The 26,884-nt window shown below is 47.5% G+C and overlaps 1 protein-coding gene across 5 annotated transcripts in view; it reads right to left on the bottom strand.

Moving 5' to 3' along the window:
• Positions 1-5,605: 5,605 nt before the first annotated feature.
• LOC124231437 (homeobox protein PKNOX1-like) overlaps positions 5,606-26,884 on the bottom strand; it is a 57,583-nt gene continuing 36,304 nt past the window's right edge. For 4 of the 5 annotated variants that reach the window (XM_046648238.1, XM_046648241.1, XM_046648239.1 and 1 more), the window contains exons 6-12: positions 25,322-25,492; positions 21,224-21,323; positions 19,915-20,012; positions 14,142-14,270; positions 10,691-10,767; positions 8,242-8,414; positions 5,606-5,817 (exon numbers count right to left, since the gene is read on the bottom strand). In XM_046648238.1, the coding sequence (XP_046504194.1) occupies positions 5,606-5,817; positions 8,242-8,414; positions 10,691-10,767; positions 14,142-14,270; positions 19,915-20,012; positions 21,224-21,323; positions 25,322-25,492 (960 nt within the window). The remainder of the gene's footprint in view (positions 5,818-8,241; positions 8,415-10,690; positions 10,768-14,141; positions 14,271-19,914; positions 20,013-21,223; positions 21,324-25,321; positions 25,493-26,884) is intronic. The other variant, XM_046648242.1, reaches the window with a different exon arrangement.

Below are 26,884 nucleotides of genomic sequence, written 5' to 3'. Positions count from 1 at the left end.
AAGCCGCTGCCACCGCAGACAACGCTGCCGAGACCATCTTGGTGGAGGTCCTTACACCAACCGCTCCAGGGGAGATGGTGGCACCCAGGGCAGAGCGGACAATGTCCCACAGGCCTGGCAGAAGGACCGCACAGGCTGTCCCAGTGATGCTCCTGGCAGCAGTTACCGTTCCCACTTCCTCACACCCTTGATGCCACCTTTCCAAGTCCGCCTGGCAGACAGAGGGGAGCCCTCTGTGGTTGAGTTACGCCTCTCTGACAAGGTTGGGGCTCAGCACTTCTTCCTACGCTCACGGGCCATTTGGGGTTTCCGTTCAGTGAACCACCTGTTGACATCCTCTGTCATTTTTCTCTTGGTTTCCAGGAATTCCCCTTAATCCTAAATATGAACTCCGTGTCTGCTTTAGATGTTAAAAAAGAGAGGAAAAAACTCTTCTCTCAGATTGCTGACTGTTAACAGTCCTTGGTGTCCTTCACAGAACAGAAATCCCGCCTTTGGATTTGGCTAAATCCACCAATGTTTTGTCTTATGACTTATGTATCTGGGGACTTAACAGGTCTTCCTCACCCCAAGGTGACAAGATGAATTCCTGCCTTGTCTTCTCCTGGCTCTGCTGCTTCTCTGACGCTGCTCTGTCACAGCTCCAGCTGCCCCCGGGGCGGGGATGACGGACACTCCTCTCCTGCAAACACCCCTCTTCCTCGCTTCCCCGGCTCGATTCCGTGCTGGGTTTCCTCCAGCTCCACGGGCTCTCCTAACGGGGTTTGAAAACTCAGGTCTACACTAACACACAGAGTGCAGAAACCACTGAGGGCGTCACAGCTTTTTCTGATGGTGTTAAAGTAATATCAGAAAAAAAATGAGTTAACATGAAGCAAAATATTTTGAAATATACCTGATGTTTTCTACTGGCCATTTTCTAAAGATGTGCAAGCAACTAAAGCCACCAACGTCAAGACGCTCCTCTCCAAACGCACCGGACGCAAGCCTCCTGATTTCTGTGAAAGCCACGATTGGCGTCTGTGGGCTGAAGGCTTGGGTCTACTTAAATAATGACATAAAGAAACAGGAACATCTGTGCAAGATAAGGCCTTCTAAATACTATTTGTATGTAAAATACTTATCAAATTATTCAGTTAGGCGACACTAACCGGTCCTATGTGGACTAAGCAGGGCAGAGCTGGAAGAGACCTAGTTGAGAGGGGATAGTCTGTCCCCTCCCCTCTGCAGAGGCGGGTCCTGGGTCAGTGTGAGGAGGAGCGGGCTCACGGAGACCCACCGCAGGCCCACGGCCTGCCTCCGGGACAGCAGGAGCTTCACTAAGTCTCGTGCGCCGAGATGCTGCAGCGCCGGAGCCCACGGCCTGCCTCCGGGACAGCAGGAGCTTCACTAAGTCTCGTGTGCCGAGATGCTACAGCGCTGTAGGGTCGCAAATTTTGTTTTAAAAATGGAGTGGAGATCTTAGGTCTCAGTGAAGATAAGAGGATCTGATTGCAAAAGGGCAAGGATAATTTGTGCTAAGAATTTCTTCTTGGAGCGTGTATAGCCCAGCATGTGGACTAAACATAGCATCCACGATTTAGGACAGCGGCCTCACATCCCAGTGCAAAACACTCAACAGTTAATCCAAATAGACTGCTTGCTTTCAGCATGTGTAGATTATTACCTGTTCACTCGTCCCTCTCTACACAGATAGAATTTTATTAGTCATAAACATTATTTTTGAGCTGGAATAAACCCTATAAACCAGCTCGTTCCTTTGACAAACGAAGCACTTAAGTCCAGAGGGCTCGAGGGCCGGGCCAAGGTCTCACCTGGTTCAATTTCACACCCACCCTCTGGCCTCCGGCCTAAGGGAGTTGGGGAGACAAGACAGTGACTTCCATCTTCTGTCCCATCAACCAGCATCTCCTGAAACCATGTACTCCATCGCTGGCACTCATCTGCACCAGGATTCACAATTTTAGATGCACTTTTTAAAAGCAGTGAAGCCTGCTGACTTGCTTCAGCCTCTGAGCATAAGCAGTCTGGGGAGTTAAAACACGCGGGACTACAAAGAAAAAAACCCTGTGGAACCGTCTCAATGCGCCTGCTCTGGCTGTTCAGGGCCAGCCCTGGCAGGTGCTTACAACATCAACTGTGAAAGGGAACACCTCCAGACAAACCATTTTCTTCTCATTACTATCAAAGTGACTAGATTTATGATAAACTACAACAAAAAACAAACAAACAAAAACTTTCCCATTTTTTCCTGGAAAACCAATGACTACCTGAAGTAATTGAAGAAAAGACTCTTGAAAAAGTAAATAATCTGAATGTCCCAGCGCGGTGCAATCCTAATCTTTAAAATGTGCTGGGGGCACTACGAACCCCACGTGTCACCAGAAAAACATGTCAACAATCTGCACGTCTTACTGAGGATAGAAAAGCAGCCTGTGGTGACACAAAGTTTAGGAAATGAAACGTCCATGAAGCGTGTTTCTATTTTTAATTTTTTTGCTTTGATAAATCAATTGCTTCACAAAAATCCCTTTGAAAGACAACAATCCAAGAAAACATATGGTTACAGTATTCACACTTTAAAGATTGTCAGTCCATGGACAAACATGACTCAACAGGAAGATCGCTGGGTGATTTCTTTCACCACCTGCCAGAGACGGACCGTCCGCACCCTCTGGGGAGGTTTGAGGGTGTCTAAAGAGAACAGCGCCCCCACGCCCTCTCACACAGGGAAGGATCGGGTCAGCTGACAGGTGACACAGAGATGACCCCTGGGACCCTCTGGGGCACGGTTTTAGCGACATTGCTCTGTGCTCTGTGAGCTGGCTGCTGCCTCTGCTCACTTCACTCTGCACACTGGGCAAATACTTACATTCATTTTACCCTCTGGAACCAAACACTGAAAGCTGAGCTAGTCCGTCAGCTGGAGCTTGTCTGGGCTCCAGCAGAGCCCGTCCGGACCTCTGTACGACAGCTGAGCAGCCGGGATAACAACATGCTTCATCTGGGTCTCAAAGCACATTCAAAAGTATCCTTCATAAGGAAGGATTTCACAGGAGCAAAGTCAGGATCGAATCTGTTCACTGAAAATGAAAGCTCAGCGGGGTTGTCCGAGGGCTGGAAAATGGGGTCTACAGGGGCAAAGTGAGCACAAATATGCTGGGCAGTGGTTTTGTAAATGGAAACGGCTCTCCGTGTCGATGCTGTTCAGAAGCACCTTAGCCAGTCACGGGAAGACGTGAAAGGAGCCTCAGGCTACGTCCACACATGGGCCCTCTCTCTAAGTGACCTTTACCCTGTTCCTCTGGATGTGGTGAGTAAGAACTGAGGGCTCGAGAAAACTGACCTCAGCTGGAGAGAGTGACGCTGTGTCACTGGGCATGGAAGGTGGAACCCAGGCTGGCGTGGCTGGTCGAACCCGACACAGCCCGGTCTCCAAACCGACGTGGTTTGCACAGCACTCAGCCAACCACCTCCGCCCCAGCGAAGGTGACTGCTGGTGGGGGCACGAAGCAAGGACCCGAGCACGAGTCCACTCTGAGTGCTTTCACTGAGCCAAGCGCAAGGGCCCCACGGCTGAGATGGGCAGAGGAAGCGGGTGCGGGCGGCAGGGGAGAAGGAGGTGGCCGGCTGGCTTCCACAGGGCCTCGTTTTAACAAGTCCAACAACATCAGAATTTAAGCGAAGTTAAAATGATCTTGGAAACTTGTGCAGACTTGACTTAAAATATTAAAAACTCTTTATAAATAAGGAAAGCAATACCTGCTTAAAAATGTTATTCTCTCCCCAGAAAGAGTTGACAAGTTTTTCTTTTAAAGCTCACGAAATTTTTTAAAAGAAATTTCTATGTATTTCTTGCTGCCTTCTAAGTTATCTAGGAAGTACTCTCCTATGATTTACTTAAATTAATAAATTTTAGAGAAAAAGTCAGTTCCAGAAAAAAATCTGCCCTAGCTCAAAATATCCCTCAGTGTAACCCTGGTCCATAAACAATCGCTAGTGCTGGACCTCAAGAGCTGACGATCTTCCCAACCGCAAAACCATCCCTCGGAAATGCCTGAGTTTTGGGCATCCCACTGAAGATTGTGTAAAGACTTTCTCTGTGAAACCAGGGGCCTGTGTTCTGAGAAAAAGCCCACTTGCAAGTAAAACAAACACAAAACAAACCAAGGCAAACAAAACCCAGTCTACTCTTCTGGTTCATCCTGTCCCCAGAAACGGAAGTCCTGAAATTATTCCAACTCTCCTATGACCAAGCCAGAGGGTAGGGCTCTGGAAATTCCAAAGCAACAACGTACAAGGAGAAAACATCGACACCAGGGCCAATAGCAAGCGTGCGAGAGCCGATGGCAGGGAAGTCTGCCATCGCGCCGTCATCAGGCCCAGTCCATCTTTGTCACTGCATGGACATCTGTGAATCATGTAACAAAGCTGAGTGTGTGTTATTCACCCGAGCTCTGAGCCAATGGGATGGAGGACATTTTATATTAGTTTATAATAAACATTCTATGCGTAACATATGGCTAACTAAAAATTCTAGAGCAATACACAGCTAACATGGTATAGTAACCATTTAACTGTAGTCAAATTTAAATTAGACTGAAAAGTGTATGGTAACAGCTTTCAACTGATTCCTGGCGACCATGTCACTTAACGTCCCTAAGTCCTATGTAGCAAATACCTTTAGATATATGTTCAGATCAAGTGTAAACTACAATCTGAGCATTTACATATAAATTAAAATTTGAAGATAATTTCATTACATAGCTTTTTCTTTTACAGTAGTAAATGTCAATTACTACCCTAGGATAGCAGAGAACCATGGACTGCTAGCTAACTTTGGGCAGGTTCATTAAATTTGGTCAATTCAGCACACTCCAAATGGAAATGGTAAGCATGTATTGTTTCTTCTCTAGAAATCTCATCCTCAATATAGTCATAATCCAATTCATAACGAATTTATAAAAATAGCTTTTTATCCAATAATTCCAGCAAGGTAAAAATAGGAGATTCTTTTTATATATAGCAAACGAAACAGGCTCACGGAATATGAGAGAACTTAAGCATATTGGAATCGCGTACATTCACCACGAGGTCACACTCAGTTTATTGTCATGTGTTGCCATCCACCTCACACTGGCAGCGTTAAGGTGCAGATGCTTCTTTCAAAGCCATGAGCCACACAGTAAAGCAGCCCACTGAGACCTGCTGTGACCACCGAACTAAATGAAAACCGCATGATTTCTTAGAAAATGGCAGCACTAGTCCTTAATCTAATCAGGAGTTCACAGGGGTGTTTGTCGTTCATCACATTTTTAGCGTTAAACCTTTAAAGAACTTCCTTAAAAACCCACACATACACACACACACACATACAACGCACACACACACACACATACAACGCACACACACACACACATACATACACACACACTTGAAAGAAGTCGCTGCACCAGCAAAGACGCTCTTGAAGCCGACTATGAAATACAAAAGTGCACTCTTCTATATCTACATATAAAACATATTAGAAATAAAACTGTGTAAAATGTTTGCTGTGCAAACTATAAACAGTCAGGCCGTCCGCCCAGGTCCTGGCGCCCGGCCCCTACTGCAGGGAGTCGCTGTTCTCCAGGACCAGCCCGCCGATGTGGGTGGGTGCCAGCGCAGCCCCGCCATCCCCCGTGCTGTCCACAGACTCATCCTCGCTCTGCTCCGCCATCATGACCTGCTGTACTGCCAGGGTGGCCCCATCCGAGGACAGAGACTGGAGGCTGTCCACATTCATGCTCACAGGTGTGGTGATCGTCACAACAGCTCCTGCGGGGGGCAGGACACGGGTGGTCACTCTTCAGCTTAGCGCTGGCAGGGGAACACATTTATTACTCAGCTGGGTGCTGTCTGCTTGTGTGACCTCATGCCCAGACCCCCATGTGTTTCTGGGATGCTCAACAGGAAACTGCCTCTAGAATCGGCCTCAGACCTTGCTTGGCTGATAAACTCAGGCTACAGCAGGCCTCTGGGGGTCAGGACTATAAAGAACCCAGACGCCCAGGGCGGACAGTGAGTGCTACAAGGAGAACAAGAGGTCCAAGAGCACAGGAAAAAGGCTGACAAGACGAATCTAAATGGGCAAACGGGAAAAGGAAAACAAGTCAGAGCAAGGACAAGTATGAAAAGGAAAAAGAAAGCAAACCTGTGAGGGCTGATGCCTGCCTGTCTCCCAGTCCAAGAGCAGAGGAGCGGAGACAACCCAGGGGCCTACGGGTGGCAGGGAGGAGGGATGCTGAGCCATGGAATGCTCTGCTGCTATTAAACACAACCCAGCAGATCTCAGGTGCTCGCCTGCAAGATCTCCAGGTGTACCAACAAGTGATGAAAGCAAGAGGAGACAGTACGATACGCTATATTGGTCCTGGGGGAAAACTTCTAAAGAGATGCGTTCATTCTTGTCTACGCAGAGCATCTGATCCCACATGCACTGGAAGCACACACAGGAAACTGGGAATAAGGACTGTCTCTGGACAACAGTAGACGCCAGAGGGAGGACAGGTTCACTGTTCACTGGCTGGTCCTGTTTGAACTTCTTCCTTGATAGACAAGTATTGCTTTTCCAAGCAGGGAGGGAGGGAGAGAAATAATACCTTTCTAACTAATTCTTGGATTAAAAGAGAAAACAAACCCTGAAAAATAGAAATTAGTTAAATACGAATGTGAGACCACTACATATCAAAACCCAAATGATGGAGCCGCAGCTTTAAATGCACATAACACAACTTAAGAGAGGTGAGATGGAAACAAAAGAAGCGCGACTCACAGCCCACTGTGAGGACCCACCCGACCCCAGACTAGCGCGGCTGTGGCCGCCTTGAGCCCTGTGCAGAGGACGGACAGTGCGGGTGGGCAGGAGACGACGGAGGCCAGGAAGAACCACCGGAAAGATCAGAGCTCACCCTGCCAGACAGGGAACAGCTCGAATGCACGGGGCACCGGGTGGAGCCCCAGCCTGGGGCAGAGCACTGAGGGACCGTGGAACAAGGACAGTCTCAGAAGGAAGGCACACAGGAATGAGACTGTCCCAGGTAACCGAACTGCTGGACAGAGCTCCAACACAAAAGCACCCCCAACAAGGCAAAACCCACAACGTCTGGCCCCCAGGCAGAGCTGACAAGGCCTGCCAACAGCCAGGAAAACAACCCACAGTGAGGAGAAGACACTGGCAACGGAAACCGACCCAGAACTGATGGGGCTTGGAGTCAGCAGAGGAGGACATCAAAACACTCACTGCAACTGTTTTCTATGTTCAAAACCTAAGTAGACCCATGAAAGATGAACGACCACGTGGAACGGCTAGAGATGAAAACTGCACTGTCTAATAGGAAAAATCCACTGGATGGGATTAGTGGGAGGTCCAACATTGCAGAAGAAAAGCTCAGTGAAGCTGAAGGACGGAAATAGAAACTAGCCAAATGAAATAAAGGAAAAGAATCCAGAAAGAAAGATGACAAGGCATCCGTGACCATGTGAGTTTAATGACCCAAGAGGGACAGCTGGAGTCCCTGCAGGGGCGGGTGGGGGTGGGAAATATGTTTGAAGAAATAACGGCCCCAAAGTTTCCCAACCTCATTACAGTACACTGCTGAGTGAAAAAAAGGAAGAAGGAGATGATAATGCCATTTATATACACTTAAAAATACACGTGCACAGAACCCTGCAAGATTTGGAGAACTCACGGAAACAGAAAGATGCTTATTACAGACATCAGAAGGATGCTGACAAGGCGAGAGGGGCAGGGCCAACGGGAACCAGCAAAGTGAGGCGAGGGCCGCAGGGTCCACACAGGCTGAGACGGGCACAAGGCCGAGGGGTGAGAACATGACTCAGTGCTGTGCACCGAAGCCCAAGGGAGAAGGAAGATAAAAAGGGAACAAGGCACAGCATACACCGTCCAGTTGCGTCTTGAGACGGAGGTGACATTTCACCCATGTTGTGTGTCTTCTCGGTCCCCAGTGCCACACCGTCAACAGCTCTGCACCCTCCCTTAACGAGCATCCAGAGGGGGCTTCTGCAGACAGGGCCTTCCTCACGTTTCAGTGCAAAAACAGACCACTGCATACACTTTGGTTCCCCAGACCCAGAGCTCACGGGGAGCCAGGGTCATCCAGCCCCTTCGCTCTCATGTTCGCCACCACCTGCCCTGTGCCCCTGACCTCGTGGCCCTGGCCCCACGGCCGCTGTCCGTACCTTCCGACATGGTGAGTTCATTCGGTGGCGGCTGTGCAGCACCGGACGCAATGGAGTCGGGCCAAAACCTCTGAACCGGTCTGTTCTGAGCAGTTTTTTTCTTCGTTTTCGGAGTTTCTGAACAACTAGAATCCAACATTGGCTGAAGAATTCGTCTTCTGGCATTGATGAACCTGAGCATTGACGTGGACAAAGGAAAAACTTACATCAAAATGGCCTTTCTAAAGACCTCCTGCAGGGGCGACAAGTCCTTCCAGTAAACAGGCTGCTTCACAAACCACCCCCAAGCAATCAGGATAACTCATATTCTCTATTACAAATATTTAAGAGTAATGACAAGCATATTGTGTGAATATCCAGAAAAACAGGGTAGGCTGCTTTTAAAATGACTCGTCTGAGTCAAGACCAGCTCGGCTGTGGCCCTTTTCTTCACTTTAACTCATTTACTCCCGGTCTGTGAACGATATCCGGGCCGACACTGATGAGACTGTTGAGGGTGCGAGTTTGACGTCATTTTCTCTAAGGAGGAGAAGGTTAAAGCAGCAGAGCTGTCGGGCCTGCAGGCTCGTCACACCCGAGGCCTTGCAGCCCTGTCTCCATCTCAAAGCCCCGCTCGGCCAGGCCGCAGTGTGGATAGACGGCCCGAGTGTGGGCAGATGCCCCCAGCATGGACAGATGGCCCGAGCATGGACAGATGCCCTGAGAGTGGACAGATGGCCTGAGCATGGACAGACACCCAGGCCTTGAAGCACATGGGTGTGGACTGCTGTCTCGGGCCACCACAAATTAGGGCTCTGAGGTCAGAGTTTCAACTCTTTAAAAGACTATTCCCAACGACGAGCTATGTCTTAGACAGCTGAAGTCACTGGTCATTAAACTGTCCTAGACACGTGGCTAGCACAAGGACAAAATCCCCAACAGACTTCAGCTGCATTTAGAGACCAGGCACTGATTCGGTGCCCTGGCCCCACGTAGAGAGCACAAAGTACACGGCCACGAGGCGTGCAGGATGCAGCCTCCCATCAATAAAGACAGTAGTAATCTGAAAAGATGTAGAGAGAAAAGCCTGCTTTCCTCAATCTCCACCCTCCCAGAACCCGAGTTTGGCCTGCACATGTGGGACAGCAGGGGAGGGAGAGCCCAGGAGGCAGCCCGGGTCCCGTCTTTTTCCCCCGCAGTCTCTGGAGCACCCAGAAGATGCCTAATGCACATGCTCCCTGTTCCTGTCCATCTACACCCCTCGGCCACACGGCCACCACACACCTGTGATAGAAGTGAAATGACAGCCATTCTGGAAAGCACCCACCACAGCAGAGGCTGTGCAGATGCACACAATGCCCCTGACCAATCCAGAAACAGCTAGACCACCCAGCCCAAGGCGCTTTTTCTGTCTTCTTTTCCCCGGGGTATGAGCGACAAGGTAGTTAATCTCTTGAGAGAATATACTTGAAAGCTTTAAATTTTTGTTAACACTATCTAAAAAGATTTAACAGGAAATAATTCAAATAGTGTGGTGTATTATTCCTACTTAAAAATAATGGCCCAAATGCAAGATAACAGAAGTATTTAATGCAACACCACGCATACCTCCCGCACATATAATTGCATAAGTTGGGAGATTTTATCATTTATATTGGAACTTACCTGACTTTCAAGTTTACACTTTAACAGTTAAAATAAAAAGATAACAATGTTTACAAGTGGTAGAACTTGTGCTGTCTTTTCTTTTATGCACGCCAACTTTATCAAGCTGAAATAGTTTCCAACACCTGAACAGTAAGTCAACCAAAATGAGACAAATGACTAACAAACAAGATCTAAGTGTCCCCTAGACCCTAACGCCATGTAGTAAGGTGAACAGCTCTCATTTAAGGGGACGCACAGGGGCCCACCGTAACCTGTGACACCAGAGCGAGAACAGGATGGTTCCTCTATAAAGTAACTGTCACCCCGGGCGTCTCCCTCTTAGGACCCCAAGTCCTGCTGTAGCACAAGACCATATAGAGACGGAAGGCCGAAGGACTGCCTCCCTCAGTTACAGCTGAACAAAGCGACACAGGGGTTCACAAGGTGGCAGAGCTGCAGGGGGCCACCAGAGATCAGGACACCTCAACTGGCCATCCACCAATCAAAGCTCATCCGCGAAAATGTCACATTTTTGAATGAATGTGGGGGTTTGGGGGTAGTAATGCAACAGAGAAAGGCATTTCTAATCGGGAAGCAGGAAGTAGGCAAAATGTCCATAGTGGAAGTATAGATCATTAAAAATACTGAAAGCGTGCGCTGATTTATTTGTAAGTATCCTGCCACCAATTCCAGCGCTATGGTAACAGAGGATTCCTAGTTAAAAGAACTCATATTTTCAACCAAATTGTACTATGTATTCATGTCAGCATTGCCAGGTGCTCCCTTGTGCTGACAGCACAGTCTCAGAAAGGGGCACTCTTACCAGTTGTTGACCTGGAGTAGTGTCAAATTTGTCTGAGCAGCTATCTGCTTTTTCTCATCTTCTGTCGGGTACGGATGCTAAAAATACAAAGAAGGGTTACCATGAACTTCAGTCTTTAAAAAGGAACTCAAGACTACCTAGGGAAAGTAGAAGCACGCAAATCATCATTAGTAAAAAACTGTTAGGTGTCAATAGTGATTTTAGCTAAAACCTAACTTTAGTCTTATAACTTTTTTTAGAAATGCCCCAAACAGAATGAAGCATTTCTCCCAGCCGCCCTGGTCAAAGCACGGGCAGAGGAGTGGCGAGACAGAGACTGAGCGTTCAAGGGTGAGGACCATGGTGACACCGCCACTGAGGCAGCTGCCCACCCAGGGGCTCACTCTGTGCTGGGCCAGGTGCTGTTCTAAGCACCTGATGCCATCGACAGTTTCTGTATCAACTTCACTGAGGTATAATTTATGAACCATAAACTGCATCCATTTAAAGTGGATAAATGCTTGAGTTTTCACCCATGAAACCTCTGCCAGCAAGACAGACCACGTGTATCATCCCTGTACATTCTATAGTCATTCACCGATTCCTCACAACCACCTTCTGAGACAGACAGGGTCATCACCTTAGTTTACAGCAGAGGAAACAGGTGGGAGACTTCAGACACACCCCCCATCCCACAGCTGGATCAACAGAGGCGGCAGGAAGGGGCTAGGCAGGCAGCTCCAGGCCCAGCACATTCAGGGGACAGACTTCTACCTTGGTCACTGCGAGGATACACGCACACTGGGATGCACTGAGGTCATCCACGGCTCTCCAAGAACAAACCTCTGCTAGGTTAACATGTGCTGCCAGTAAAGAACTGGACCGAGGGCTGGGCATGGGAGTGTCTGTTATATGACTCTTTCTTCTACATATGATTAGAACATTTCACTTTAAAAAAAATGGAATTAAACCAGAAGTAAATATCAAAATTCACAGAAGTACCAAAGGAAAATGATTTCTATCTACAGTAATAAACAATTTCTCCAAGACTGATTACCATCCACGTTTGAAACCAATAAGACATTTACTCTAAAATCTATATGCACAGAAGCCCCTTACTTTGGACTGACTGGGACCCCACAGAGTGAATGGCACCAACAGGGTAAGGAAGTGGGAGTTTACTTTGGCTTTTACTTTACGTGAACTCTCAGTATCTGCTGGAAGAGTCACTGTACATCTGGTGATGATGGAACAGCATCGGACTGATCTGAGCAGCAGACTATTAGTTTCCTGAAACTGATACCAATTCAATTTGATTCTACGGACGAGCATACGGCCCTGAGTTGGACGTTATGGAAACATAAATGTTGTTCTTGCCCTTTAAAACCTCATGAAATAAAAAGGGGGCAGGAAACCTAAGTACATAAATGAGAGGAAAAAAGGTAGTAAGTGCTGTCATAGTGTTAGGAAAACCACAAGGAGAGGACAGTGTTTCAAAGAAATAAGGGCAGAGAGATAGAAAGTGGTTCATATGACAAAAAATGGCATTTTAGTTGAACCTATGAGCAGGGGTTATTGTTTTAGAAATTATTAAAACATTCAGAGAAACTTACAAGGAAAATACCCAATCCCACCACTTATTTGTTTGTATTCTAATCATTATATTACAGATAGAGTTATTGGTTGTAATAATCAGTATACACAGAAATACGTATGCTCCACTTTTCACTTACTACCATTTACTGGAAGCTTCCTGGTGCTTACAGCTCTCATTTATCAGGGTAACCAGTTGTATAATATTCCATCAAATTGATATGTCCTAATTCACACACCGACTCATTTCCAATTAGTATGATGACCACCACTGTACCATCTTATCCACAAAACTTTTCATTTTCTAGTGAATCTTTTTAGGATACATGTCTACACATGGTCATACCGCCCAAAGATAGCACCGTTTTTTCTCCCTACATGTCCTGCCGTGTCCTGTGGTGGGAATGGCTCAGCAGAGACCAGAGCCCCAGAGCAAGAGAAGAGAGGAGCTGAGGGTCCTAGTGCTCAGGGAGGGGGAGCCGGGGCTCCTCGGGGCTTCCCTATGGGAAAGGGAGAGGGTCCCCCCTCCCTAGAACTGCTCAGCAACATCACGTGCCAGTTCAAAGCCAGGAGCCAGTCGCTCCCTCAGACCCCCGTCCCTCAGCAAAGGAGCCTGACTCCAGTTAGAAGAAAAGGGGGCTGCCCAACAGTGACAAGGGCTAACCTCCCAGTGGGACATGAGACGACCAAGACCAGGTGCTGGTCTCAGGGTTCCCAGTCAGGGCAAGGATGGAGACAGGTGACAAATGCAGGTCTTGGGCCCAGGTGGCAGGCGCCTCCAGAAGGGTGACAGACACCTCTGCTGAGCCACACCGGCACTGGGATGGAGATGGTGAGGAAATGGGTGCAGCCGAAGACACTAGGGTGATGACGGCATGAAGCACAGGGGCAGGTCCAGGCTGACCCCCACAGCTCTTAGGAGCAGCCTGGTGGCCTGGGCCACGCACACTCCAGAGAACCCTGAGCGCAGGATGGAAGTGCCTGGCTGAAAGGCTGGGTCATGAGCCACCAGGCAGCTTTCTGCCAGACCTCCTGAACTCCTGCACTCCCGACTACACAAGTGGCCTCTGCCTCTGCGCCCGAACACCCTGGTGGGCTCTCCTCCCCTGCACGGACACGGCTGTAAGGGCAGGGACGTCCACTTTCCCACCCCGTCCCACCACGAGCTCCTGGTCATTCTGACCCTGGCTGCCAAACCGGGGTGTCGCTCCTGAAAGCTGCTCTGGGTCACTCGTCTCTCCCAAGCTCAGCAGTGTGAGGACAGGGGCCTCAACCAGCTAACGAGTGAGTCCTGCCATGACATCCATTGGCAAGCATGTGCTTCCTACGATAGGATGTCTTCACAGAGAAGACGCGGCCACGAGCCAAGGAGGACAGGTGGTGCACGGACACAATGCGGAGGAGTCAGCACTGCCTGCTGGCCAGCTCTGCTGACCTTGCTGTCGACAGGCTCAACTGTACATCTCCACCTTTGACCTCATCACATCTCCCTGTCAAATCCAATACATAAAACTGCCATTTTCCAGGGTTTTGCCCAAATGCCTCTTTTCTCTGCCCACTTCTCTAACTAACCTCACCTCACCGGTCATCGTGCATGGGTACCTTCTCTCAGGCGCACATATACAGTCAATAGGAGCTGAACTTATTCCCTTTCCACCAGGGGGACCTCTCGTTTATTTTAAGTTTCTTGAAGCGATGTCCTCCGCTTTTTGGTAACTCTCTCTTCTGTCCCATGCTCAACCCATTATGGACAGTCAACGAAACACTGATACTTAAAACCAGGCCTATTAGCCCATACAAGTAAATGTTTTCTAGGAAATAAGCCAGAAGGAAAGGCTCTCTGAGGGTCTTGCTGACGGCGAGGCCACCCCATTCTTACCCCTATGTGCTGGAAGAGCCACGACCTCATCACATTGGTAGCGTGCTTCGGCAGAACTCCCCTCTTATTCTTAGATGAGCCATCATCTTGATGCAAGATGCTTAGATCTTGGTTTAACTGTAACTGGAGCTTTTAAACAATTGAAAAACAATGTTAGAAAGCATAGAAATTATGACATATCCAAGCAGCTTATGAATGCAGATGGAGAAAATAACCAAGGATGCTATGGATAAAGGACTTATTTCAGTAAAGGCATATGCTCAGTATGGGCTAATTTTTTGAGGATATGGCTCCCTCCACATTATCACTGTCTACACTATGTCTCAACTACACAGAGGCCCCTGGTCTGGTGAGGCAGACAGGATGGCTGCTGAGAAGGCCTTCGAGTCGTTTACTCTGCACACAGGCGAATCCCACTTTCCTCTCGTCCACCACCTGCTCTCATCTGGCACCCTCTACTAATGGACATGATTACACCTGATTTCCTAGCCTAAAAGAGATTTCAAACAACCAGTGAGAACGGACAGGGAAGCTGAAAGTGCCACAGACGAGGAGGTCATGCCCATTGAAGAGAGGGGAAAGAAACAAACACACAATGTGCAGACTAAGGCACCACAAAGCAACAGGGTGACGGCCTCAGCAGCCACTTAAGACAGTGCCTCCCTCACCCCTGAGAAAGCATGAAACACATCCTGTCCATCCATTTCAAGAGGTCAGGACGTGCGGAGCGCTTCTTGGACAAGTGTCTTTCACATGAAGGTGAGAAAAGCGCTGATGTGAACGAGGCCGTGCTTCAGGCCAGGCACGCGTCCCAGGTGCAGCGTCTCGCCCCAGTGGGCCTGCAGAGATGGGGTCACCAGTGTCCACCACTCAGACCAGGGGAGGACACAAGCACAGGCACATGAGGGACATCTCTGCTGTTCTCACGCTTTAACTCAGGGTTCACATATGACTCTATAAATAAAGGAACGTCAACTTCTGTAGGTCAATCTCGGTATGGCCTACTCATAGACACAGTTAAAGGATTTTCTGCACTTCCTCTAGATTTACATCATTTTGGATAGAGTCTTTTTTCTTTTTTTTTTTAAAGATTTTATTTTTTTTTCCTTTTTCTCTCCAAAGCCCCCCCCCAGTACATAGTTGTATATTCTTCGTTGTGGGTCCTTCCAGCTGTGGCATGTGGGATGTCGCCTCAGTGTGGTTTGACGAGCAGTGCCATGTCTGCGCCCAGGATTTGAACCAACGAAACACTGCAGCGGAGCGCACGAACTTAACCACTCAGCCACGGGGCCAGTCCCTCTTTTTTCTTTTTTTAAAGACCGGCACCTGAACCAACATCTGTTGCCAATCTTCCTTTTTTTCTTCTCCTTCTTCTCCCCAAAGCCCCCCAGTATATAGTTATATATTCTAGTTGTAGGTCCTTCTGGCTCTGCTATGTGGGACGCCACATCAGCGTGGCTTGATGAGTGGTGTTAGGTCTGTGCCCAGGATCTGAGTAAAACCCTGGGCCACTGAAGTGGAGCATGTGAACTTAACCACTGAGCCATGGGGCTGGCCCCGGACAGATTCTTAAAAGGCCTGAACACCCACCTCTAAACAGACAGGATTTAGGACTTAAAGGAGACAGTAAGACCACTAACTGTATCCATAATTTCTTAAAACTCAAGATTATTACTAAGGGCATAATTGTTTTTTGGAATGTATTTGTTTATTTGTTAAAGGACTGAAAGCAAAAGGTATTAAGCACCGCCTCAGGTTTGTGTGTACAGGAAAAAGAATGGAAAATGAACTTTTAAAACTAGTTTTAAAGCACCAGGCCCAAAATTTAGCTTGCCTGCCTTATCTGTCTCAATTCAATATATGATCTTCCCCATGAAATCTGACATGTGCTTCAGTGTTGCTTTTTTTGTGCAGGGTTAAAGCAGATGTGGGCTCAGAAATAGACAAAGTGACAGCTGGCTGCGTGGCTCGCCTTCACGGATGCCGCCAAGGGGACCTGGGACATGCCAACTAAGCCGCGAGAGGAAAGCAAGCCGAGGGCCGAGAGATGACCCACTGGCACCGGCTGGACTCGAGCCCAGCCTGGCCTGGACAAGGCAGGGGGATTCAGAAGCCTAGGAAACTGGCTGGAAGTCCGTTTAAGAAGCACTGAGCTCTCCAGACAACACCCCTCCCCCATCATTCTCTGCAGATGACCCACCTGCCTCCACCTCTGCAGGAGACTCTGGGTTTCTTTCTCGAAGAAACAGACTAGAGGCTGCAGACTCAGGGCAGACTGAGCACAGCTGGAGGGTGGGAGTGAGGGGCAGGGCCAGAAAGAGGGGTGAAGAGAGCCAGCCCAGCCCACACCTGCTCCTGCCACTGTGCTTATGCCATAGGCAAGAAATCAGAGTCCTTCTCTGGAGAAACTGAAGACAAGACGAAGGGATGGCAGAATATGGAGGTCAGCCAACAGAAAAGGCAGCCTGCCAAGCCCAGCACTGGACAAGCACCAAAGAGCTTTCCAAGTGGCTCATGTTTACATTTAAAAGGACAGCTGAATGGCCCCAAACACTTGAAAGCCCCCATCACAAAAAACAGACACCAAAGTGAACAAACTTTGAGATGCAGAGGAAACAGAGAGAAGGCAAATCCAAAAAAACTGCCACCATCCATGAACCAAAAATAAGATGCTACTTCAAAACAAAGAGAAAAGCACAGAGAGGGAAGAAGGGCTCTTAGAAATTAAAACTACACCGAAAATCTAAAACTCAATAGACGAGTTGGAAGATAAAAGAAAATCTCTCAGAAAGCAGACAAAAAGTAGATAATGGAAATTTAAATACAAAAACCAAGAGACTTTGTTCAGAAGGCACCATGTTCACTTACTACAGCTCCAGAAAGAGAAGGTGCATGTGGGGGAGACTGTCACAGAGCGAGTGCAGGAAAATGTCCTAGACCCAAGGACACAAGCTCCTTCTGCTCAGTACCAAAGACTCAGAGAAAAGAGGAACATCTAAAAGCAGGGAAAACACAAAAGATAGAAAAACAGAGCCACATAGACCTTCTCAAAGCGACCCTGCTGCCAGAACACACCCACAGCAGGCCTCCGGACTCTGGGCAATCCATTTTCCACCCGGAATTGTCCTTGTGAGCAGACTGCATATCAGTATGAGACCAAAATAAAGTCATTTTTAGGTTTGCAAAGTCTCAACAAAATGTACCTCTCATGCACATTTTCTCCAGAAGTTTTCAAAAGGGGAATAAAACCAAGAAAGTAGAAAACATGGGCTCCAGGAGACGGAGTCCTCAAGGGGATGTCCAAGGAAAGTCCAAGAATGCACCCCGTGCCCTGCGCCCGGCCCAGGAGTCTGGGAGGCTGGAGGGCTCCTGGACGCACGGCCCCAACGTGCTCCCTCACAGGCCAGGCGCAGGGGAACCAGAGAGGGTGTTGGAGAACATGGGAGGATCTAGCCATCGACACCGTGAACACTTAGCAAATGGAAAAAACAACAGCTATTAACTCGGGCAGAAACAAACATTTGAACCAGAAAAGCACTGTAATCAGAAACTGGGGTGTCCTTGGTCATGACGATGCTAACACTGAAACAGCTCTGACTGCACTGTGATCTAAAGGAGTTGGGGAGACACGTGACAAGTCATGGCAAGGCATGGGATGGAGAGAGCAGGCCCCTTACCAAGCATAACAAAAAGCCAGAATGAGACGTTTAAGGGGTGAGTCAGGAGAGGGGATTTTTATTTAGAAATATGGGGCAAAATGCAAAAGAATGGCTAAAAGATCTGAAATGGTTGCCTGAGGGGAGTGGAGGGTGGCAGGAACTGCAGGAACCTGTCCCGGACCTGTCTGCACCCAGACACGCTGAGCTACGGCACAGCAACCGCATAAAGCAACTAAAAATCATTGTACAGAGAAAAACAGGCAAAAAACCTTATCAGAGGCCAAACCACAGCGAAAACCTAAAATATATAAATAACTTGTACAAATCAGACTCTCCTGGGAACAGGGAAGGGGCGAAGGGAGAGGAAGTCAACAAAATCTCAGCCCCCCAGCTCCTTGTCACTTTCTCCAAACTGTCTTTAAGTGGGTTTGCACTAGAAATGTAACTAAAGACTTTCAGCCGAGATGCCCGAGGAAGAGAGTCACACTCTGGCTGCTTCTGATGGGCTCTGGGCCCCCATGGCGGCCGATCCTCTTCTGGGGCAGGGAGGCTGCGCTAAAATGGCCCCCGTGTGTGCCCACGACCCCCAGCGCCCAGCCAGACACCCTGAGCAGGGATCCACCAGGGGGGATGGGGATGGCACGAGAGCGAGTGCTGCGAGGGCGTGTCCGCGACGGCCACCACTGCTGAGATTCAGTCATGAATAATGGTGACTGCCATAGCGACAACACAAGTCCTGATAGACAATCACCAATTTTCTTGACAAAACCAACCCTGACAGTTTCTGACACAAAAACAGAAACTGTCGCTGGTAAGTTACTCGCCCTGATTATCTGAAGCACAGCAAGAACTCAAATTTTAGCTCAAAGAGAAGGAAGAAAAGAGCCCAAAACAGCCCAAATGGCTAAGCTAGAATTGGACGTCGAATGCATGTTTCCTTCAAAGAACACCCCACCAGGGCTCGGGATTGAAACTCTTCACTCTCCTGTTACAGCCCTGAGCAGCTTCCGAGCCCTCCACCCTGGAAGCCACACACAGCCGGGGACATGATGGGGAGGCGACAAGCTCACGGGGCCTCCCAGGGCCACTGGGACCAGAGCAGAGGCAGCCCACAGGCGGCCAGGACGGGAGCTACAGTCGCAGGTCCCTGAGGGAGCAGGGGGTCAGGTGGCAGGACAGGGTGACCCCCTGAACTCTCCCAACCGCTGTCTGCACTGGTGGCCCGTCTGCAGGAACACTCAGTCACGTAGAAAACTTCCTTCCGAAACAGCAGGCGGAGGAAGCCCTCCTGGGTAAGCGAGGCCTGACTTTAAGACGCGCTCCTCTGAAAACAGTGCACTTCGACACCGGGAAACGCTCTGCGACCGCCACTGCTTCGTGCTCACAGAGACTGTAATGGATGGAAGATGACGGGGAGAGGGGGTGGGTGGGGTCGAGGGACAGCATGGCGGGCATCCAGCTCTGTCGCTTCTGCCCGGAAGCTGCCTCCTATGCTCTGGGAGCTGGTGTTACTAGGAGGCAGCGGGCTGAGCAGGGTGGAGAGGGGAAGGAGGAGCCCTCCCACAGGTTCCTCAGCAGGGTGTGGGAGGGCGACAACCAAGTGCCCAGACAACCAGAGGAACAGGCCGAAGCCGGGCTCTGTCCAGCTGGTGCACAGCAGAAAGGCCCTGGAGAGCTCTTCAGAGCCCACAGGCCCTGCTGGCAGCTCCCACTGGAAGTGCGAGTGGGCCTTGGCGTGGGCTGGAAGACCTGACTGGTGGCTCTGCTGTGACCCACCAGGGGCCGGGAAGAATGTGTCCACACAGCCTCGAATCCCCTGAGGTGAAGACAACCACACACACCAACATCAAACTGGACAACAGTGGTTGCTGGGGGGGATCATGGTGACTTTTCCTGCTTCCTTAGACTTTTCTGAGCTTTGCAACTTTTTCACAACGAGGGAGATGAGGAGTAAGAAAGAAACAAAACATTGACATTCAGCTTACTGGAGACTGCTACATGAGGCTGAGACAAGGGTCTTCACACAGAGGGACCAGCTCAAGCCTGGTTCAACCAGCACCCTGCCCCATACAGCATGCTCCCCCAAAGCTCTTCCATAGGCATGGCACACGCACCTGGGAGTTCTGGATCCTGATCGTCCCGGGCGACAACGCCTGTGTCACTACCTGGCCTTGGGGAGTCACGACTGTGACAGGCTGATAAACTGTGCCACCTGAAAAAGGAAGAAAAAAGTAAACCACTTTTAAGTCTCAACAATTTAAAACCATTCTTCTCAATATTCTTATGGAAGAAATAAAACCTCTAGTTTGACAAGCTTTTTAAATCATTTCAATGATCAGCAATACTTTGCTAGCTGACTTGTTGCTACGAATTATTAAAAGGAATTCACTGGACAAGCCATGCTCGAGTGCCCACGGCAGGCAGGCACAGGGCCACCCAGGCACCCCACGCCCTTTACGACACGCACAAGGCACGGTTGGCTTAGGGGTCTGCAATTCCTCCTTTTGCTAGCCTCTGCTTTCTACTTTTCCCCACAACTGGCACATATGACAGGTCTTGGCCAAAGGTGTTAGATAACAAATATTTTTATTATAGTTATTTTTAATCAATTGTGCTTTCATGCTCCTGTGGGGGTTTCCCTCTGTGCTATTACAGGGGATTTTTAGTATAAATCTCACCCCTCCTTACATGCCCCATTCTACTTTCAAGACGGTTTGGTATTTGCCATGTTCTAGATGTACCAGAGAACTTAGAATCTGTCCCCTTCTTTTTTTTTTAAAGATTGGCACCTGAGCTAACAACTGTGGCCAATCTTTTTTTTTTTTTTCTGCTTTATCTCCCCAAATCCCCCCTGGTACATAGTTGTATATCTTAGTTGCAGGTCCTTCTAGTTGTGGCATATGGGACGCCGCCTCAACATGGCCTGACGAGCGGTGCCATGTCTGTGCCCAGGGTCCGAACCCTGGGCTGCCACAGCAGAACACGCGAACTTAACCACTCAGCCACGGGGCTGGCCCCTGTCCCCTTCTTGTAATAGTTTTTATTATACAAGTAATACTAAGACTGCATTTCTATTTGCCTGTCATCAATTAATGACACAACTTAGGATTTTCTAGGTGCTGCTAAGAGCACAATTAAAAACTATGCTATTTGAAAATTACAATTGGTTTTCGCTATATATTTTCAACCCCTATATGAAACCTTTTCTCCCGATATTTTTTGGTAGGGAAAGACAATTTGCAGAAAATATTGTTACTGAGAATTAACAAGAAAAAAGCACTCAAAGACCTCTAGATTTTGGCACTCCTACCTCAGGAATTGGCATTAATTAAAAATTATATTTATGTACTTCTTTGTTCTAATATAAAGGACTTTTTTCTGCAAAAGCTCATAGAAAAATCATCCTTTTTCCCGCCGTCATACCTGCCACTGTTGCCATGGTTACGTTCCCCTGTTGCAGTGCGGATGCTGGCACCACGATCCCCTGGGGCCCGAGAGTGCCTGTGATGGCACTTTGAATCTGCTGCCGATCAGAAACACAGAGAGACGGGATTATGAGAAAACAGAAAACAAAATCCATGTTTAAAACTTCAAAACAAGTGGCAAAAAGGTATCGTCAGTAAAGGAAAGCTGCTTGAGAGAAGGAGCATAATCAGACGACAAGCCCTCCATAGAGCATGACTTACATATCTGGAGACCAAGAGGTGTGAAATCGAACATTAAATATGATGATCAGGATTGAGATATCAGTTTCAATTTGGCTTCCAAAAAGCTTATTTTTCAACTCATCACCATATTAAACACACCTTAAACCTGGGAGGTGTGTCTAGGAAGACCAAAACCGCCTCATCTCACCACACACCTTTTCCATTCCATTTGGCTCAGACTCATGATTTTCTAAGAACCAAAGCCCCTGGACAGGATGAGCATATTGAAAAGATGATGCCACAGCAATGGGGCGTTCTGAGCAGTGCTGGGGGTCACCCCTGGTGCTGACACAGTTCTGGACCTGCCCTTCCCACAGCAGAAAGCACATCTGTGCCCCTGGGGTTCATGTCTGTGGAGTGCTGGGCTGGGCCTGGCCTGCAGCAAGCTCCATGAAAATGTCTGTCAACACCACGTTGGAGACCCTCTTCATGTGAAGTTAGATGCAAACGGGCTACTGTGGTGGCTGGATTGGCAGTTGGCGAGGGAGGCCTCTCCTGCACCTGGCATCCAGCACGGGGCCTGAGCAGCACAGGCACCAGGTCTCTGAGCAGGTAAATAGCCTAAGTGGACGTGTCCAAAGATGATCACTCTGTGGGCTACCACATGCATTTGAATGCACCAGCTTTGGAAGGTACACACAACATCTGCCACATTAGTTTGGTCAGAGTAAAAGTTAAGCCATCCAAATCAATAATCCAAGCTCCCACATCAAGAACCTACAAAAACAGGAACAAAATGAAACCAAAGCAAGTGGACAGAAGAAAATAATAAAGATCAAAGCAGACATCAATGAAATTGAAAACAGAAAAAGAACAGAGGAAAATCAATGAAAAAAGAGCTGGTTCTTTGAAAAGATCAATACATTGACAAAGTTCCAGTGAGACTGATGGAAAAAGAGGGAAGACAAATTACCGATACCAGGAATGAACAGCAGAGATCACTACAGACCCTGCAGACATCAAGAGATGAAAACGGCCAACTGAACAACTTGACACACCGGACAACTTCAACAAAATCCAGTATGAAATAGATCACTGGAATAGCCCTATAACTAGTAAGGAAACTGAACTCGTAATTTAAAAACTTCCAAAAAAGGAATCTCTGGGTCCAGGTAGTGTCACTGGAGAAATCTATTAAACAGTCAAAGAAGAATTAACACCAATTCTACATAACCTCTTCCAGAAAATAGAAGAGGGGGAATACTCCCCAATTCATTCTATGAAGCTTGTATTATCCTGGCTACAGACCAATATCCCTCGACATAGGCACAAAAGGCTTAAAAAAATATTAGCAATCAGAATTCAGGAATCTATATAAAAAGAATTATGTGCCATGACCAAATGGAGTTTATTCCAGGAAGGCAAGGCTTGTTCAATATTCAAAAAATCAAGTAATGTAATCTACCACATTAACATGTGAAAGAAGAAAAATCACATAGACATATCACTCCATGAGGGAAAGCATGTGACAAAATTCAACATAATAAAAACTCTCAGAAAAATAGGAAGAGAGGGGAACTTCCTCAATTTGATAGGGTATCTAGAAAAAACCTACCATTAAAATTATAATTAGTAGTGAAAGGCTTATGAATACTGTCCCCTAAGATTGGGAACAAGGCAAAGATGTCCACTCTCACTGATCCTATTCAAGACAGTACTGGATGTATTGGCCAATGCAATAAGGAAAGAAAAGGAAATAAAAGGCATACAGATCAAAAAGGAGGAATTGGAATTGTTTCTATTTGCAGAAGACGCAACTGAATAGGTAGAAAATCCTAAGGAATCTACAAAAAGGACCTGTTAGAACTAGTAAGTGAATTCAGCAAGGTCACAGGATACAAAATAAACATATAAAAATAAACTGTATTTCCACGTACTAGCATGGACACTGAAGTTAAAAATATAATAACATTTACAATTGCTCAAAAACAGGAAATACTTAGGTAGAATTCTAAAAACACATGTGCAGGACTTCTATGGCAAAAACTACAAAGCACTGATGAAAAATGACAGACGAGTACATAAACGGAGAGACATACCATGTTTGCAGACTGGAAGAGTCAACATAGTAAAGATGTCAATTCTCCCCAAAATGGTATACAGGTTTAATGCAATTCCTATCAAAATCTCAGTAACATTTTTTGTAGATATAGACAAGATTATTCTAAAATTTATACAGAAAGTCAAGGGAACTAGAATAGCTAAAATAATTTTGAAAAAGAAGAATAAAGCAGAAGGAATCGGTCTACCTAATTTTGAGACATATTATATAGCTACAGTAATCAAGCTATAAGGTATAAACACACAGATCAATGGAAGAGAAACACAGAAATAGCTGCTACAAATAAGCCGAACTGATTGTCAAGAAAGGTGCAAAAGCAATTCAATGGAGGAAAGACAGCCTTTTCAACAGATGGTGCTGGAGCAAACGGACATCCATAGGCAAAAAAATGAACCTCAACCTAAACCTTCACATTTTATACAAGTTAACTCAAAATGGGTCATGGATTTAAATGTAAAATATAAAACTTTTTTTTTGGTGAGGAAGATTGTTGCTAAGCTAATATTGCCAATCTTTCCTCTATTTTGTATGTGGGATGCCCCCACAGCATGTTTTGATGAGCGACGTGTAGGTCTGTGCCCGGGATTGGAACCCAAGAACCTCGGGCTGCTGAAGCGGACCGTGTGAACTTAACCACCATGCCACCGGGCTGGCCCCAAAATATAAAACTTTTGGGAAAAAAATAGGAGGAAATCTTTGGGATCTAGGGCTAGGCAAAGAGTTCTTAGACTTGATACCAAAAGCACGACTCCTAAGAGGAAAAGTTGATAAATGGGACTTTATGAAAATTAAAAATGTTCGCTCTGCAGAAGACCCTGTTAAGAGGATGAAGAGCTAAGCTACAGACTTGGAGAAAATATTTGCAAATCATACACCCAACAAAGGACTAACATGTAGAATACTCTAAAACTTCAACAGATTTTTTAAAAAATCCCCTTAGAAAATGGGCAAAAGACATGAGCAGACATTCTACCAAAGGGGATGTACAGATGGCAAATAAGCACATGAAAAGATAGTCAACATCAGGAGCCATCACAGAAGTGCCAATTACAACCATGAGGAAATGTCACTACACACGATCAGAATGACCAAGACATAACACAGTGCTTTGACACGGAGGGACCCCGAGGACACTGTGCTGAGTGAGACAAGCCAGACATGAAAGGACAAATACTGTGCAACTCCCCTTATACGAGGTCCCTAGAGGAGTCAAATTCATAGAGACAGAAAGTATTACAGTGGGGGCTGGGGGCTGGGGGAGGGGAGAATGAGGAGCTGTTTAGTGGGAACACTGTTTCAGTTTGCAGAAGATGGAAAGTTCTGGAGATGGATGGTGGTGATGGTTGCACAACAGTGTGAATGTGCTTAATGCCACTAAACTGTACACTTAAAAATGGTTCAAAAGGTAAATTTTATGATACGTGTACTTTATCATAATTTTAAAAAATAATAAAAACATATTTAAAAAAAGAAAGGAAAGAATGATACTCCATCCTCCAGAACATGGGATCTGGGTCCAGTACCCAGATGGAGGCCTCACTTCCTTCATGCACGAAGCCTGATGGACAGTCTCCCAGCTTGGAGTTCACGTCCAGCCCAGGCGGGTTCAGAGACCTAGAAGCTCCTTTGAGTAGCACAGCCATTACGACAGGCCCACTATTCTGAAAGCGATGGAGGTCTCAGGAATCAATGCATTTCACCCTCGCAGAGGGTACAGGAGCTGAGCAGCAGAGCAGGACCCAGACAAAATACCTGGGACTGGACAGGGGAGTACGGGCTTCCGGGCTCTCCACTCAGCAGAGTTTCACTGTTCATCTTCGTTTTTAGACAAGCGATATATCGACTGCAGAAGTCTTTGCAGAGTTCATTAACCTTTTCCAGCTCAAGAAGATGAATGCGCAAAACCTGGATTGCTTTTACCATCTACAAGCAGAGAAAATGAAGACTTTCAGACAAGACAAAGAGAGCATGATGGTAACTTACACTCATCTGCACACGAGTACTCTCAGTTAGTAGTGGGAACACTGCATAGCCAGGGCATCTGTACTGGCAATAACAGAGGGGGAATAACATGAGAAATAAGGCAAAGCAGCAAATCATTCCAGCCTCGTTGACCTGTGGTTTGGGATCTGGGCTCCATGTGGTGTGCGGGGAAAACAGACAATCCCACGACTGGCCTCAGTGAGCCACAGGACCAGGAGACAGCCGGGCCTCAACCAGCTCCATCTCAGACTCATTCCATGACGGGCAAGTTACTCACCCTCACTCTGCTCCTGTTCATCTATAAATGGGGGTGAATCCATACCTACCTCATTGGTGGTTCTTAATTTCGATAAAGTTCAACTTATCAACTCTGCCAGTCTTCATGGATTGTGCTGTTGGTGTCAAGTCTAAAAACTCTTTGCCGAGCCCTAGATCCCAAAGATTTTCTCTTACCGTTTTTCCAAAAGTTTCACAGTTTTATAGAAAGTCACTAAGTTTTGGGGTAATTTGTCCCACAGCAGTAAATAACTGACACAAATAATGAAACCATTAGCATAAGCACCACTTGCCCGTGAAGCCACAACCCAAAGCTCAGCTCCTTCCCCGTGACCTTGGTGGTGGTAATTCACAGGAATTTGGGGAACAAACCGATCAGTCGCTCGGTCAGTAATGAGAATTATCAGTCACTAAGCACTGCGGGGCCTATGCTGTGACACCCTCAGGAGAGACTCGGTTCCTGTGGCCTGGGAGACTCTGCTACAAGTGCCCCAGTCAAGGATGGCCGTAGGACAGAGATTCAGAGGCAGAGAGAGCTTCTGGGCCTCACCCCAAAACGGCAGGCACTGTAGCCCCATCTCAGAGAGGAGGAGACAAAGTCAGACTCTCGCCTACAAAATCTATTAGGCTCTAAGAATATGTAATGAGAAATTTAAAACAAAAAGCAAAAAACTAAGATGCAGGCAATTTATTCTGGAAAAAGATTTCCACCTGCTGCTAAGGGCCTGACCAGGGTTTGGTGAAGAGCTGGCAGGTTCCACAGGAAGTGCAAACTCTTGGTTACGCTGTGGCCGCACGCCAGAAACAGGGGACAGGGCTCCCCCAGCGCGGAAGGCACCACTCCCTCAGGTGCAACAATGTTAACCCCAAGAATTCCCCTTTCCTTCGGAACGCACAGAGAAGCCTGCATGCTGGAGCACTGGCCCTGGGAGCAGGGGGCTCATATGAGACAGACCGGCTTTAGAGGAAAGGCCCCAGGAGACAGTGAGGGCCTCGGAGCCTTTATTACGCCTGCCCCTGCTCTGTGCTTGTCATGGGACAGACCAGCTTCAGAGG

Source organism: Equus quagga, chromosome 21 (assembly GCF_021613505.1).
Source record: "Equus quagga isolate Etosha38 chromosome 21, UCLA_HA_Equagga_1.0, whole genome shotgun sequence".
In the NCBI taxonomy this organism is placed as follows: domain Eukaryota; kingdom Metazoa; phylum Chordata; class Mammalia; order Perissodactyla; family Equidae; genus Equus; species Equus quagga.
Note: the sequence above shows the minus strand (reverse complement) of the source record. Positions and strands in the feature narration are given on the sequence as shown.